The following is a 14,743-nucleotide window of genomic DNA, read 5'->3' on the forward strand; positions in this document are numbered from 1 at the left end:
ATTCTGGAAGTAGATAGTGGTGGCTGTGCAGCATTGTGAAAGTACTAAATGCCACTGAATTGTACGCTTTAAAATGGTTAAAATGGTATATTTTATGTTTTGTGTGTTTTATTGCAATAAATAATATATAGTGGGGCATGAAAGCTATCACAGCTGTTGGGAAATTTTGGATGGACCTACAAGGAGCTCTTAGAAATCAGTTTGAGCTCCCCTTATGTAAGGATTACCTATCTCGGTAAAGGGAGCCCTTGTGAAGCCCACTCCAGTAGAGACTGGTGGAAAGAGCTTATTCTCAAGGGGTTAGTGTCTAATTCATTTATTCAACAATTATTTATATACTGGGCACGGGGGTGACTTACCAGAAAGCTGATGAAGCTTGTTTCAGGGCCCCTCACTTTCGCGGGGCCCTTGCAATCTCATACTTGTAATTTTGTATTCTTTGCTTAGGGGTTGGCTAACTGGTAGAATTACAGAATAAAAACCTATTCTGACCCTGGCCAGCCTAACCCCTGGGGGATACAATAGTGAAAAAATCAGGTATGTATCCCACCCTTGCTGGCTGAATGTCATTTCAATGGGCAAGAGAAACCCTAAACAAACATATATGCAAATAGACTCAAGATTACCAGTTGTGGAGTGTGCTGGGAGACATGAAGAGTGACCTCTGAGAGAGAATAAGGAACCACATTTTGGGTGGGGAGTTTATCTGCGTGGCTTTTATGTGTGGAAGCAGGAGCAGCCCAGGCAGAGGGGTCAGCATCTGTGAGGGCTTTGAGTTGGGAAAAAACTGGATACTCCCAGGAATTAGAAGATTAGAGTGGCTACACTGTGGGGAGGAGAGTGAAGGAAAATGAAGGTAGAGAGGAAGATCTTGGGTGTGGCAGGCCAGAGTAAGCAACTGGGATTTTACTACAAAGGAAATGAGAAGCCACTGAAAGGGTTTAAGTAGAGAAGAGAGGGATTAAATTTAGGTTTAAAAAAAAGATTGCTCTGGCTGTTGTATTGGCCACCTGTGTTAGTCTGCTTGAGCTGCCATAACAAATACCATAGACTGGGGGACTTAAACTACAGAAATTTATTTTCTCACAGTTCTGGAGGCTAGAAGTCCCCAGATCAAGGCACCATTGGGGTTGGTTTCTGGTGAGATCTCTCTTCCTGCCTTTTCCAAAGCACCTTCTCATTGTGTCTTCACATGGCCTTTCCTCCGTGTGTACACATGGAGAGAGAGAGAGAAAGAGAAAGATCTCTGCTGTCTCCTCTTCTTATGACACCAGTCACATGGGAGTTAAAGCTTCACCCTTGTAACCTCATTTAACCTTAATTGCCTCCTTAAAGGCCCCGTCTCCAAATACAGTCACATTGAGGGTTAGAGCTTTAACATATGAATTTGGGGGGACATAATTCATTCCATAACACCACTCATGAAATAACCAAAGAATCTTTTGCCGGATTAAATAAAACTAAACTGTATAGCAAAGACTGAGGCACCCAAAAGAAAACTGATGAAGGAGGATCAAAAAAGGGAAAGGAAAAAGAGCAAGGTATTATTCTTTTTCTTTCTGCCCCAGCTTTATAGGACACGTAATTTAACATGATAAACTGTTTTAAGTTTACCATGGGGTTGGTGGAGCATGTGGGAAGGGAGGTTCTTGATCTTATTTTTTCATGTTATTTAGGAGAAATTGGGGAAGATCAGATCTTCAGCACCTGGGAGGTCTATCTGATTAAAAACCTGCTTTTTAGGAGCAGGCTTAACATATGAAGAAGAGAGTAAGCTCTGCCCAGATACACAAACCACCCCCCACCCATCACACCCCCAGGACTGCCAGGCCCTGTAACCTCTCCCCCTCCACTGGTCATTGCAGGGGTAAGAAGGAAAATCTGCTCTGGGCCTTGTGTTCTCTATGACTCAGTACTACTCAGTCTAGTTGTCAGTTGGTTGTCCAAAAAGTGGGGAACCCCAAGATGATTTCATCCTTTTTGTTTCATGAAAAGTGGAAATCCTAGGAATTCCCTGGCGGTCCAGTGGTTAGGGTTCCATGTTTTTACTGCTGAGGGCTGGGGTTCAATCTCTCGTCGGGGAACTAAGATCCTGCAAGCCACGGCACGGCCAAAAAAAAAGAAATATAAATCCTGATTGATGACTAGAATCTGGACATATGCAGTTGGAAATCTGTACAGGTTTACTTAAAAATGGAGAAGGTTTATTAGCAATAGAATCACACAGATATTTTCAGTATTTTAAATGCTTTCTATCATTTAAAGCCTATAGAAATAGTCTCTGTTGGCAAACTCCACTGCTTGAACCATATTTTCCCACTTGATAATCTGGGCTGAATTATTTAGGTTTTTCATTGCTGATGCACTGAATGCTTTGTCCTATTTGCAGGGTATTTCTTGATGGCCAACACAAAGTTTACATCTCAGCCTGGCTACATTGGAAGGCTCTACGGTCCCTCCCTGCCAGGAAACTTGCAGTATTGTTTGCGTTTTTACTATGCCATCTATGGGTTTTTAAAAATGAGTGACACCCTAGCAGTTTATATCTTTGAAGAGAACCACATGGTTCAAGACAAGATCTGGTCGGTGCTGGAGTCCCCAAGGGGCGTTTGGATGCAAGCTGAAATCACCTTTAAGAAGCCCATGCCTACCAAGGTACAGTAGAGCCTTTCTGCAATTTTCAGTTGCTAAACTGGGTTAGTGAATTTCTGTTTAATTATTTTCAACTGGTGATGCATTGTTTTTCTTCTGTTCAAGCTGAGAGCCCCACTCCCACACCCTGTCCACAGCCATGCACAAGTTATATCCTTCAGTTCTTTTCAGTTTTCTGTCTCTCAGGGTCATGGTCACCTAGGGAGTTTGCTTGTTTAGTCTGTAGATTCCTTGAGGATAGTCCAAAGACAGAGATTATGTGAATAATCCAAGTTCAACAGCTATACTTTAGTTCGAAGCCACAATTCTCTCTCTCACACACACACACACACACACACACACACACACACACACACACACACACACACACACACACACACACGAATGCTAGTACTTTCAAAATGTGAAATCAGTGAGCCTGGTTCTACATTGAGGCTTTAAGGTCAACAACCTAAACCTCTAGCTGAACACAGGCTGGGGAAACTCAGTAAAATATGAGAGCCAACCCAGACAGAGAGAATTTAAATAAGGGAACCAACAGCAGCGTATTTGATAGCAATAAGAAAACAAAGAGATCTTTATTGTGGGGGAAATACAAAAGAAAACTGTGATCTCCTGAATTTTACAACTCACAAACTTAAACTGAAGCTTTACAGGTGCAATAAATTCTGTCAACTAACCCAGATGAAATTAGAATGGGAAAATCCATTTTGTTTCATCTGTCAGTTGGTCAGAAGATCTCTCTCATGTACCCTCTGTGCAAAAAAGAAGCTAAAAGAAAGTCCCTTCCTACAAACAGATGCCTCACACAATGGGAGCTCAATAGATAGCACTGAAGAATGGATGGGTCAGTTGATCATGTTCATTAACTAGGAATTACCCAAAGTCCAGGCTCCCCAGGGGAAGATACGTGCCTAGCAGAGCTGTAGAACCTTCTTCATAAACATTAATGGCCCAAACTTCTCTTAGCTATAACCATCTGGACGGAACCATAGCTTTGTCTATAACTTCCTGTTAAAGAAGTTTTGTACACCATTCCCATCATAACGTTGCTTGGTTACTCTTAGTTCATTGGAATACCCACCAAAGCATGATTAAATCTTTACAATGATTAATCAAAGATCTTTGAAAATATTTACAAAGTTCTTTTTCATTGCTAGGCAAGAAGGAATTATGATTATAATGACATGGCAGCCTCCTTGACTTACTGATTTCTAAAAGGGTCAAACCAATTTATGATACCTGTAGCAGAATATAAGCACACAAGTTTTATCACAATCTTATAAGCACTGATGGTATTGGGTTTTTTTGTTTTTTTGCGGTACGCGGGCCTCTCACTGTTGTGGCCTCTCCCGTTGCGGAGCACAGGCTCCGGACGCGCAGGCTCAGCAGCCATGGCTCACGGGCCCAGCCGCTCCGCAGCATGTGGGATCCTCCCGGACCACGGCACGAACCTGTGTCCCCTGCATTGGCAGGCGGACTCGCAACCACTGCGCCACCAGGGAAGCCCTGGTATTGTTTTTATGCTGACTAAATAGGTTGTTGTAGGTATCCCCTTCTTAATCCCATCCTATTTTGGTCACCTGACTAAACTGAGCTATTTGATTCATCCCCCTGAGCAACAGAGGAAACAAATTGATGTTTCTGGTGCCAAGTTCCAACTCCTAGCCTAGGCTTATGTTTTTTAAGCCTACTTCCTAGCCAGTTCCAAACATTTCCTGAATGAGACTATCTTTCTATAAATGTCATCTCACATTTGCAGCATTTTTGCGTTTCCTCTTTGATCTCTTAGTCCTTCCCTGCACCCCTTAGGGATCCCAAAGGCTTACATTCTTTCCCCATTACCAATTATTTAACTCTCTCAAGTAGTTACGGCAACACACACACACACAGAGCAAACATGCACCAGACCCACATAATCGGAGAGACACCAGATCCACATAATCAGGGATGCACCAGAAAATAATAGAATTTTTGTTGTACTCCACACCCTCTGTTGCTAATGTTTCAAAAAAAAGGAGAATATAATAAATATTTCATTCATTTATTTGACTTTATTCATTCATTTATTTATTCCTTAATTCAACCATAATTTATTAGGTATATGCTCAGTGCAGGGCATACAAAGATGAATGAGGCTCAGATCCTGCTTCTGAGAATGAGATCACAGATGATAGAACATTAAGATACAGATACATAAAATAACTACCAACAGTACAATCTCAGTGTCTCACAGAAGGGCTATATAGAAAAATAGAGGAGTAGTTCTACCAATTGGACATATAAAAAATAGTGATTGGGCTTCCCTGGTGGCGCAGTGGTTGAGAGTCCGCCTGCCGATGCAGGGGACACGGGTTCGTGCCCCGGTCCAGGAAGATCCCACATGCCACGGAGCGGCTGGGCCCGTGAGCCATGGCCGCTGGGCCTGCACGTCCGGAGCCTGTGCTCCGCAATGGGAGAGGCCACGACAGTGAGAGGCCCGTGTACCGCAAAAAAAAAAAAAAATAGTGATTAATAGAGGCCCAGCTGAGCTGGTGTTCGGAGGGTTAGCGTTCAGGCCATGCTGGATTCTAACTCCTGCTCATGCCTCACCCCACTCCTCCCTTCTCCCCAACGCTTAGCCCTCCCTCCCTGCCTCCAATCCTCCCCCCATCCGCTACTCACAAAACATGGGTGTTAGTAATCTGCCTGCTTGTCAGAGTGAGTGTCTGCTCTTACCTGACTTCCATGGAATGGGAGCAAGCCCCCCAGCAAATAAGGGTGCCCCAGAGAATTTGCCCTTTCTTCTTTGGCTGACTTCCACCCCTCCCAGCGACCACAGAGACCCTCCCTAGCCATTTCAGGAAAACTGGATCTAGACCCAGTGGGGGCAGAGAAGTTCTTATAGCCTATTCAGGGATTTGGCCCCAGTGCAGGTGGGGAGACGGTAGGTACAGTTCAATGCCAGAAAACTCTGGACACGTATCTGAAGGTGGCTAGTAGTTTTTGGCGGGTCCCTTCTAAACAGAACCAGCTCAGAGAGTGAGAGAACCATTTGACATCCATAGAGGCAGCATTGAGTAAGGCGGGAAACTAAAGTTCACTGACTTATGTAACACATACAGGTGGGAACAAACATACAGACAGTATCTCAGAGAAGGGACAAGATGAAAAGCCAGAGTTTCCCTTAACCACCCCCGAACGCCAACTCCAGTTCTACTTCTTTTTCTAAAGGGTTTTTCCTGATTTTCTGATGCCTTCCTCTATAATTCTAAATATTCTATTTCCACCTCATTTCTTGCTTCATTAACCTTAGCAGTATCTGCTGACTCCCTGCTATGAAAGATAAGAAATTTAGCTTATTTGCACTATTTCCTTTTGTTTTCTCTCTCCTCCTCACAATTTTTAGTTATATTTTTAACTTTTCTCTTGGTTCCCTTTGTAACTTTAATACACCTAACCATCTATTTTTGGTTCCATAAACTTTAGGTAGTGTCCCTTCACATCCCACTATGTACAGTGAGTGCATTTTCACCCCTCTATTTCCCCTCACCTTGCTTGCCCGCTCCACCTCTCAATTCTCTCAGCTATACAATTGCTTTTACACGGTCATGGCTTAAAACATTTATATTCCTCCAGTGGAGCCTTCAGTGCCTTGCCAATGGCAGGATTTCCCAGTATGGGCCCCCTTGGCATTTAGAAGAGGACAGTTCTACCTTTGTGGGGGGCCATGCCTCACACGGTTGGGGTTTTGACATCTGCAGTGGCAGCAACAACCCAAATTATTTCCACACATTTCCAAATGGCCCCAGAGGTGCGTGCAATTCTCAGATGAGAACTGTTGCTCCCTAAGCTGATTCTGAAAGTTGAAATTAAGAGCCAACCCCACCTGCAGTCCACGCCTGCCACCTCCGATCTGCGCTCTCCCCAGAGGCAGGGTGATGATGAGGAAGCCTCCCGTGCAGTGACCCCCTGGCTTCCCGTTGCTCTGAGGGAAAAGGCTCTCATGCTCTGACACAATCCCCTCCCCAGCTTGGCCGCTTCTCCCTCCATTCTAAGCCCATTGCACTCAGTTCCTGGAACATACTGCGCTCTCCCACTTTGAGCCCTTGCACACATTTCCTCTGCCTAGACTCTTGTTAATTCAGTCATGGCTTGAACGTCCCTTCCTCAGAGACCCCTCCTCTGGCTCACTGCCCAGGATAGGTTAGGGTGCCCTGGGCCTCCTGGGCCTCTCCTGCGTCATCTTGGAGACAGGATAGCACAGCAATTAGGGATAATGACACAGGAGTCTCTCTGGCTTCAAATCTCCACTCTACTACTGAAATGGCTTTGCAATCTTAGTTTCTTTCCTTAATTGAGGTATAATTGACATATAACATTATATTAGTTTGAGATGTACAACATAATGATTTGGTATATGTATAGACTGTGAAATGATCACCGCAATGTTTAATTAACATCTGTCACCTCACACAGTTACAAATTTGTTTTCTTATGATGAGCACTTTTGTTTGTTTGTTTGTTTTGTTTTGTTTTGTTTTTTAAGCGGTATGCGGGCCTCTCACTGTTGTGGCCTCTCCCGTTGCGGAGCACAGGCTCCGGACGCGCAGGCTCAGCAGCCATGGCTCACGGGCCCAGCCGCTCCGCGGCATGTGGGATCTTCCCGGACCGGGGCACGAACCCGTGTCCCCTGCATCGGCAGGCAGACTCTCAACCACTGCGCCACCAGGGAAGCCCGTGATGAGCACTTTTAAGCTCTACTCCCTGAGCAACTTTCAAACACACAGTACAGTGTCGTTAACTCTACTCACCATGCTGCATGTTTATAAGTTTACAGTTGAAGAAACTGAAGTTTCAAAAAGTTAAAACAGTCCTATTCTTGCTGTCGCATTGCCACTGTCCCTCAAATTCCAGACAAAATCCTTAACAGTTATACCTCAAAAATACATCTCGAATATGCCCAATTGTGTCTCCCCAGCCACCTAAACTGCTTCATATCTTTCTATCTGGTTTTTCTGCTTCCACCTTGCTCTCTGTATGCTCTCATGCAGCCACCAGAATCATCGTCTTGAAACAGAAACAGGATCAGGCCACTGTCCTGCATGAAACTGTCCTGTTGTCTTTAGAATAAAGCTCCCTTCCCTCCTGTGGCTGATGAGGCCATGCACAATCAATCTGGTCCCCGCCTCCTCCACTGACTTCATCTCCCTTCACTCTGCCCATGAGCACATAGTCACACAGTCCCCATGGTCACACTGGCCTTCTCTCTGTCCCCTGAGTCCCAAGGCCTTTCCTTCACCAGGGCCATTGCACTTGCAGTCCCCTCTGCCTGCGATGCCCTGCCCCCATCTATCCTATGTCAAGCCCGGTTCCCATTTTACTGTCCCAGTCAAATGTCTCCTCTTAGAAAGGAACTTCCCTGACCACCCAGTCTGTGACTGCTTTTCCCATCCCCAAGTTATTCCCCATGATATTTCCTAGTTTATTTTGTGCATAGCATTTACCCCAATCTGAAATTTTCTGATTTGTTTGTCTACTTGTTCACTGTCCATTTCTCTTTTCCCATAAAAATATAACAATGAAAAAGGAATAAGTAAAAGAATGAAAGAGTGGACTTTCTAAGGCTGGTAAGTGGCAGAGTTGGGGTTTGAACCGTGGTCTGTAGACTGTCTGAAGCCTACCCTTCGCCGCAGGTATCTTTGGGTGCTCAAGGTCTCCATCCAGTCTTGGGGAAAGCCTGTTCTTATGCAGCTGGAAAAAGTGAGGCTCCCAAAGTGCCTCGGGGCATAGGCACCGTCTGTTATTTTATTCAATTCTCACAGCATTCCCGTAAGGGAGGTAAAGTATCTCCTTTTAGTGCTCTTGGCATTCTAGAATACAAAGTTAGACTAACCCAAGGTCACGTTCTACTAGCAATGAATGCCTAAACTCAGAGCTCACTGAATGTGCGTCACTGTTGTGGGGAAGACCCTTCCCTGTCTCTGCTTCACGTCCTCACCACGCCATTCCTAAAGCCGGTCAAGTGTGAGTGGTCAAGGCCCAACTCAACGGGAGTAAATGGCTGCCTTTTCACACCTGTTCCCTGGCTGGGAGCCTTGTATTTGAATTTTGACTACACCTGGCCTAATCCTAATCCTGGTGTGAGTTTTCGCTGGTGGAGATGTTTGGTAGATATGTTTGAGTATCTGTGCTGCACAAAATAATAACAATAATCTCTTCCCTTCACATTGCTTCTTACTATAGTGTGCTTTCATGAACATTATTTTCACCTCTCAGTGAGTTGTCATGTGAGATAAGAGCTGAGCGGGGTGACGGGCAGCCTGGACAGAACTGTAAAGTCAAAACTTTCAGCCTCTTTCCCTTTGTTTCTCCTGCCTCGATCCTAATCCCTGCACACTAGCTCACCTGTGCCTTCCCGGGTACCTCCCACTGTGGATGTTTCTTTACCTTTATTTCCATATTAGTTCTTACCCAGACCATTTTAAGGACAGTGGGCTGATTCGATTAACAAGTGCCTGCTATGTTCCCTATACAGTCTAATGTTTGATGGAAACTATAATATATATTTCTACTTAAGGAATGATAGCAATGGTAAGAATTTCCCTGAGACCATTCTAACAAAATAGCTATATGGATGGCTGTGTAATGTCACAGCTGCCAACAGCAACAGGAACTTTTATTGAACACTTTCCATGTGCCAGATGCTATGCTAAGCACTCGACATGCATTACTTCATTTGATGCTGCAGCACCCTAGGAAGGAAAGCTGTGTAGCCCTATTTTTTTTTTTTTTTTTTTTTTTTTTTTTTCCATACGCGGGCCTCTCACTGTTGTGGCCTCTCCCGTTGCGGAGCACAGGCTCCGGATGCGCAGGCTCAGCGGCCATGGCTCACGGGCCCAGCCGCTCCGCGGCATATGGGATCCTCCCAGACCGGGGCACGAACCCGTATCCCCTGCATCGGCAGGCGGACTCTCAACCACTGCGCCACCAGGGAGGCCCTGTGTAGCCCTATTTAACAGATGAGGAAAGCTTGTGCAGAAAATTAAGGACGTTGTTCAACAGCACACAGCTATTAAGAGGCAGAGCAGAGAGGTAAATCCAAGTCTTATTCAATCCAGAATCCATGCTTTTTATACCATACCTTTATGCCCCCCCACCCCCAGCCCTCTCCTGGCTAATGTGGAAAGTGTAGGATCAGATAAGAAGGGGAAGCCAGCCCTAACTCAAGACTTCAAAAAATTTCTAGGGCTTTATTATTAACTCTCTGTTCTTCTATTTTATAAATCACTTTGGCTCCTAGGAGGAGTCAGAATTCAAGGTGGTTCAGCACAGACAAAGGAGATCTGGAGGGTAGAGGGAAGTACAGCATAATGCTTAAGAGACTTGGCTGTGGGCTCTCTGGCGCTTACGCCTTTATAATTGGGGCTAGTTATGTGAATCTTGCTGAGCCTTGCTTTTCTTCATATGCAAAATGAGTGTATTAGTAGTACGTACCTCATAGGATTATGGTGCATCATGTAAAACCCTTAGCATAGTACCTGGCACATAGTTGGCATTAATGTAGCTGGAGAGAGAAAGCAAGAATAAGAGAGAGAAAAGAGAGAATGACAAAGAGACTAAAGAATTTTTTCCCTAGGTCCTGATTCTCATAAGATTTCATAGGTAACATCTCTTTAGTACCTGCGTAATTCTGTACCTGAACTTTTGCTGTGAAGTATTCTTTAAATGAAAATCAGGTCCGAGTTAAATCTTTATTTTAATAGTACTAGACTACTGCACTTACACAATCATGAACTGCCGACAATATATTTGTTAACGTTTTAGAAACATTTTATAAGGGCATGAATCATGAAATGGTTTTCTTGATCTGTTTTTCCTCAGCATGTTACTAAATAGAGAGTAGGTAATCAAGAGTTACCTTGAGACTTTCACACACTAGAGATGGTAATGAGGAGAGGGAACAATTCACTCCAAAGTGCTTTTCTTGAAAGCTAAATGTCAGGAGAGACTAAAGAGTCGTTGTCAGAAAGTCTGTAATGATGAAGCACAAACATTAGCCTTTTTTTTTTTTTTTGGATGGCTTGATGTTCTGTTAATGTATGAAAAAAATGTTTGAGCCTAGTGTAAACATGCTTTTGGTCCCTGATTTTTTTTTTAACATCTTTATTGGAGTATAATTGCTGTACAATGGTGTGTTAGTTTCTGCTTTATAACAAAGTGAATCAGTTATACATATACATATGTTCCTATATCTCTTATGTTCAAATCCTTGGGCTGACATTACGCTTGGTCACTATAGCACCTATATCAGGTCCCGCAATATCGTTTGACTTGAAGCAAGTGTTCCCTTTAACAAAGACCATTAAGTGGTCTGTTAATTAGAGGCACTGGGAGTAACCCAATATCATGTTCATTAAATATTTCTTTTGGAAAAAATGTTAAATGGCCCATAAATGAGAGCATGACCAGGCATTCTCTTTCATCTGGGTCTGGCTTAATGATCAGCTCAGCAGTCATTAAAGTCTGCCTGGTAAACCCTTCTAAGTCTGCATCTTTATTCTGTTGTAAGATTAAAGAACAAACTTCAAAAGTCATTTATGGAGATGGAGAAAACCCCCATCTGGCCAGTCTGAAAAAAATATAAATACATTTTTTTTGACCAGACAAGAACCTTATGTCAGCACTTCTCAGAGTATGTCCCATGGAGTACAAATCCCTTGAGTTATTCCATTGAAAAAGGGTTCTATGGTCCAATGAGTTGGGGAAGTTTTGTATGCTAGATCTCTACTTCCACATACACACATGAAGATTCACCCTGCACAGTAACATGTTCGAAACTCTGGTAAGTTCTACATTAAGGAGTCCCGTTCAACCTTGTGTAAGGTGGCAGTTTCCTCAGAGTACTTGACATAGAACCCTTGTGTTGTGCATCATACTACTATCATAGCATTATGTATTGTATGGAAATTGTCTGCTTACCTGCCTACCTAGATTAGCTTACATCAGACTGTAAGCTTCTGGGGAACAGAGATCCATATCTTATTTATTTTTTATTTCTTATGTGAACACAATTTCTGGAACAGAGCGGGTACTCAATAAATAGTTGGAAAGAGAACCGAACTCTCAATGAATATGTGTTGATGGCAAGGAAGAACAATGTAAATACATCAAAGGAAGAAGGAAGATGAACTGTTTCTGCCTTTGAATCATATAAACCATAATCTCTTATAACCAAGCACCTGTGCAATTGGTCCTGCAAGGAATTTGAATGTGAACACTTAAAAGCAGGAACATCCTGCTGGAGTGGATATAAGGATGCACATAAACACATATATGCCAAGTCTGGTTTGGGGCTTTTTATGATGATATTTATTAAAACCAAAAGCTGTAACTCTTTTCTTTGGAACAACTTACATCACACCATTTCCCTATTCCCAAAGACTGATATGAGGTTTTCCCAGCTCTCTTGATTTTCCTGATCCCTTTCCTGTCCCCCAACACAGCTTCTCCAGCCTCCATTCTGTGCTGTGGTCCATGGAGCACTCACTTCCACATCATAGTCTCCCCACCCACAGGTCCTTCTGGCTTCTTTACCTTGGTCCCCTTAACCCCTGGGAACCCTCAGCAGCTATTTTCATCTTCTTTTCCCTAAGCTTCTCAGCACAGCTGGAGAAAATAAGATTATTTGCCACTGTCCCCTCCAGGCTGCTGGGATCCATGCTGCTGGGAAAGCCTTTTATTCAGATCATCTCTGACTTCCACTCTCGTTCCGCACCCCAGATATTCAGATCCATTTTCACTCGCAAGTTTCCAACTCAACCCTACCTGCCTCATTCTTAGGATGTGACCTCATGGGTTCAACTCCCAAGAGAATGAAGGCATTGAACACAAGCCCCTTCAATTCTGTTCCTCTCTGAATCCTCACTTGCCTCTCTTTGAATCTGACAGTTGGTCTCTCAGTCAAAACCAACTGGTCATCTATACGTTGGATTTCATCGTCCTGCCTCCTCTGGGACCTTATTTCATAAATTGTTCCCTCTCTTATAAATTTTCAATTTCCATTAGTCCTTTGCATGCTGCCAACATATGTTGGTCATACAAATGAACAGCAAACCTTCCTTTCACCTTTTTACCCATTTAAGTTGCCACCCTATCCCACTCCTTTAGTCTTCAAACTCCCTGGAACACGTGTCTTCAATTACTGTCTAGAAACCAGTGCAGTTTCTCATTCTTCAAATCCTTGCCTTCCTCCCCCACTGCTCCCTCAAGGGTTTATCAACAGCAAATATTTCCCATTGATCTTGCTGCAGGAATCATCATACCTGAGAAAATCCTACCCTTCTCTCAAAGTCCATCTCAAGAGCCCCTTCCTCTTTGAATCTTGTATAAGTCATTAGTTTGTATTTTGTTGGGATGAGATTGTATAATAAAAGATCCTAGGTCAGGGCTAGGAAGACTTGGCTTTAAGTCTTGACTCTGGCATGAAATGGCACAAATCAGAATGTCATGTCACCTCTCCATGAAATAAAAACATGTTTTAAGATGTCCACTAAGTCTCTTCTAATTCTTATTATATTTTTAGACATCTTAATGTCAGGAACTGTCTTTTAATATTGTGCAGCACAGTCCTTGTGGATAGCTTTCTCTATTTCTTTATTTCCTCTCTCAATAATCTCGTTTTAGCAAAAAGTGAAAGAAATTTGTCTGTGATTTGGATTTCTGCTTTTAAAATCTTCCTTTTCACTTTGCCCTTTAATAATGAAAATGAAACTGATGTAAAATATCTAGGGTTCTAAAATTTTTAAAGACAACACTTAGCAGTTCACTTGGATAGAAGAGCAGGTCTAGTAAGTTTCTGGAGAGATTTATAAATAGGTGGCTATTTAATAACAAGACACCCTGCTATAAAGGGACTAAGGAATCAGAAAACCAATGTGTAGATAAGATACATGAGAAAAGATGAATTTCCTATCACATTTCATGATGTCTGAGAACATTGGGAAATGGCTGCTCCAGGATATTAATGTTCCAGCATAATTAAAGCAGGGCAGCTGAGTGCAAAGCAGAAATTGCAAGATCATTAATTTCTGACACAATAATCAACACATTATAGAACAGATTAGGGTGGTTCCATACACAGAGCCAGGAAAATTATACTGTCAAGTGGAATATGTTTTCATGTGAAATTGGATAGAGGAGCTAAGTATGGAAAAGGAGCCTACTGTTGAGTTTTTCCAAGCAAAACTCAGTGTCAGCTGTCAGTCCAGGAATTATAAATTACTTTAAATATGCGTAAGGCAGAGTTGAGATGCTCTGATTTTCCTTCTCTTTCATTTCCTTTCAGATATTTATTGTTGGGTTTCTGTGTTTCATGTTAATTTATAGGGAAATGACTGGAAAGACTGATTAGCACAACTGGTAGTTGCTAACACACAGCTTACATGAGTGTGGTGTTTATGTCAGTGCATTCTTTCATGACTTTCCCAAGGAATTAATTTCATAGAATATGGCTGGATTACCATGTTTGTCCTCACAACACCATGGAGATATCTGGGACATTCTTTCCCCATAGTCTTATTAGTAAGCTTAATTAAGCAAAAATGTATTCCAAAGATTGTTTATAAACCTAAAAACACTACCTCCCTCCACACTTCCAGATTCCTAATCTTGTATTTCACAGTCTCACGATGGCTGCCTTTATAGGGAATCTTTTCCTGGGTTTTTTGGATTAGGCAACACTGACTAATTTGCACTTTGAGATTCTCTGGGGATCCTCTGTTTTCCTGAGCTCATAGACCAGGGAAGTATTTGCTGGACACTCTAGGTATAAGCTCAATTCACTTACTTGGAAATTGACAATTCACATATTAGTAAAGACTCGCTACTTTCTCCCACAGAAGAATACCTTATTTCCTTTTGCATAGATATCCCCACCTTTTTCTCCCTCCCTTGTGTGGCTTTCTCTGGGTGTTCTGTGCTCTGTCTTTGCAGTACCTACATCTAGTAGAAGTCTCTCTCCAGGTGGTCAACAAGCTACCTCACTATGCATCTCCCACCACACCCTGAAGGGTCATGAGCTCCTATTTTCTGTTCAACATTGGCTTACATG

The 14,743-nt window shown here is 42.9% G+C and overlaps 1 protein-coding gene across 10 annotated transcripts in view; it reads left to right on the forward strand.

The window, feature by feature from the left end:
* The window catches only part of MAMDC2 (MAM domain containing 2), a gene marked incomplete at its 5' end in the record, with an annotated part of 443,561 nt that overhangs the window by 384,830 nt on the left and 43,988 nt on the right, over nt 1–14,743 (forward strand). For all 10 annotated transcript variants that reach the window (XM_082633490.1, XM_082633489.1, XM_082633491.1 and 7 more), the window contains one exon: nt 2,390–2,655. In XM_082633490.1, the coding sequence (XP_082489616.1) occupies nt 2,390–2,655 (266 nt within the window). The remainder of the gene's footprint in view (nt 1–2,389; nt 2,656–14,743) is intronic.

Source organism: Mesoplodon mirus, assembly GCF_964341445.2.
Source record: "Mesoplodon mirus genome assembly, chromosome: 1".
Lineage (NCBI taxonomy): Eukaryota > Metazoa > Chordata > Mammalia > Artiodactyla > Ziphiidae > Mesoplodon > Mesoplodon mirus.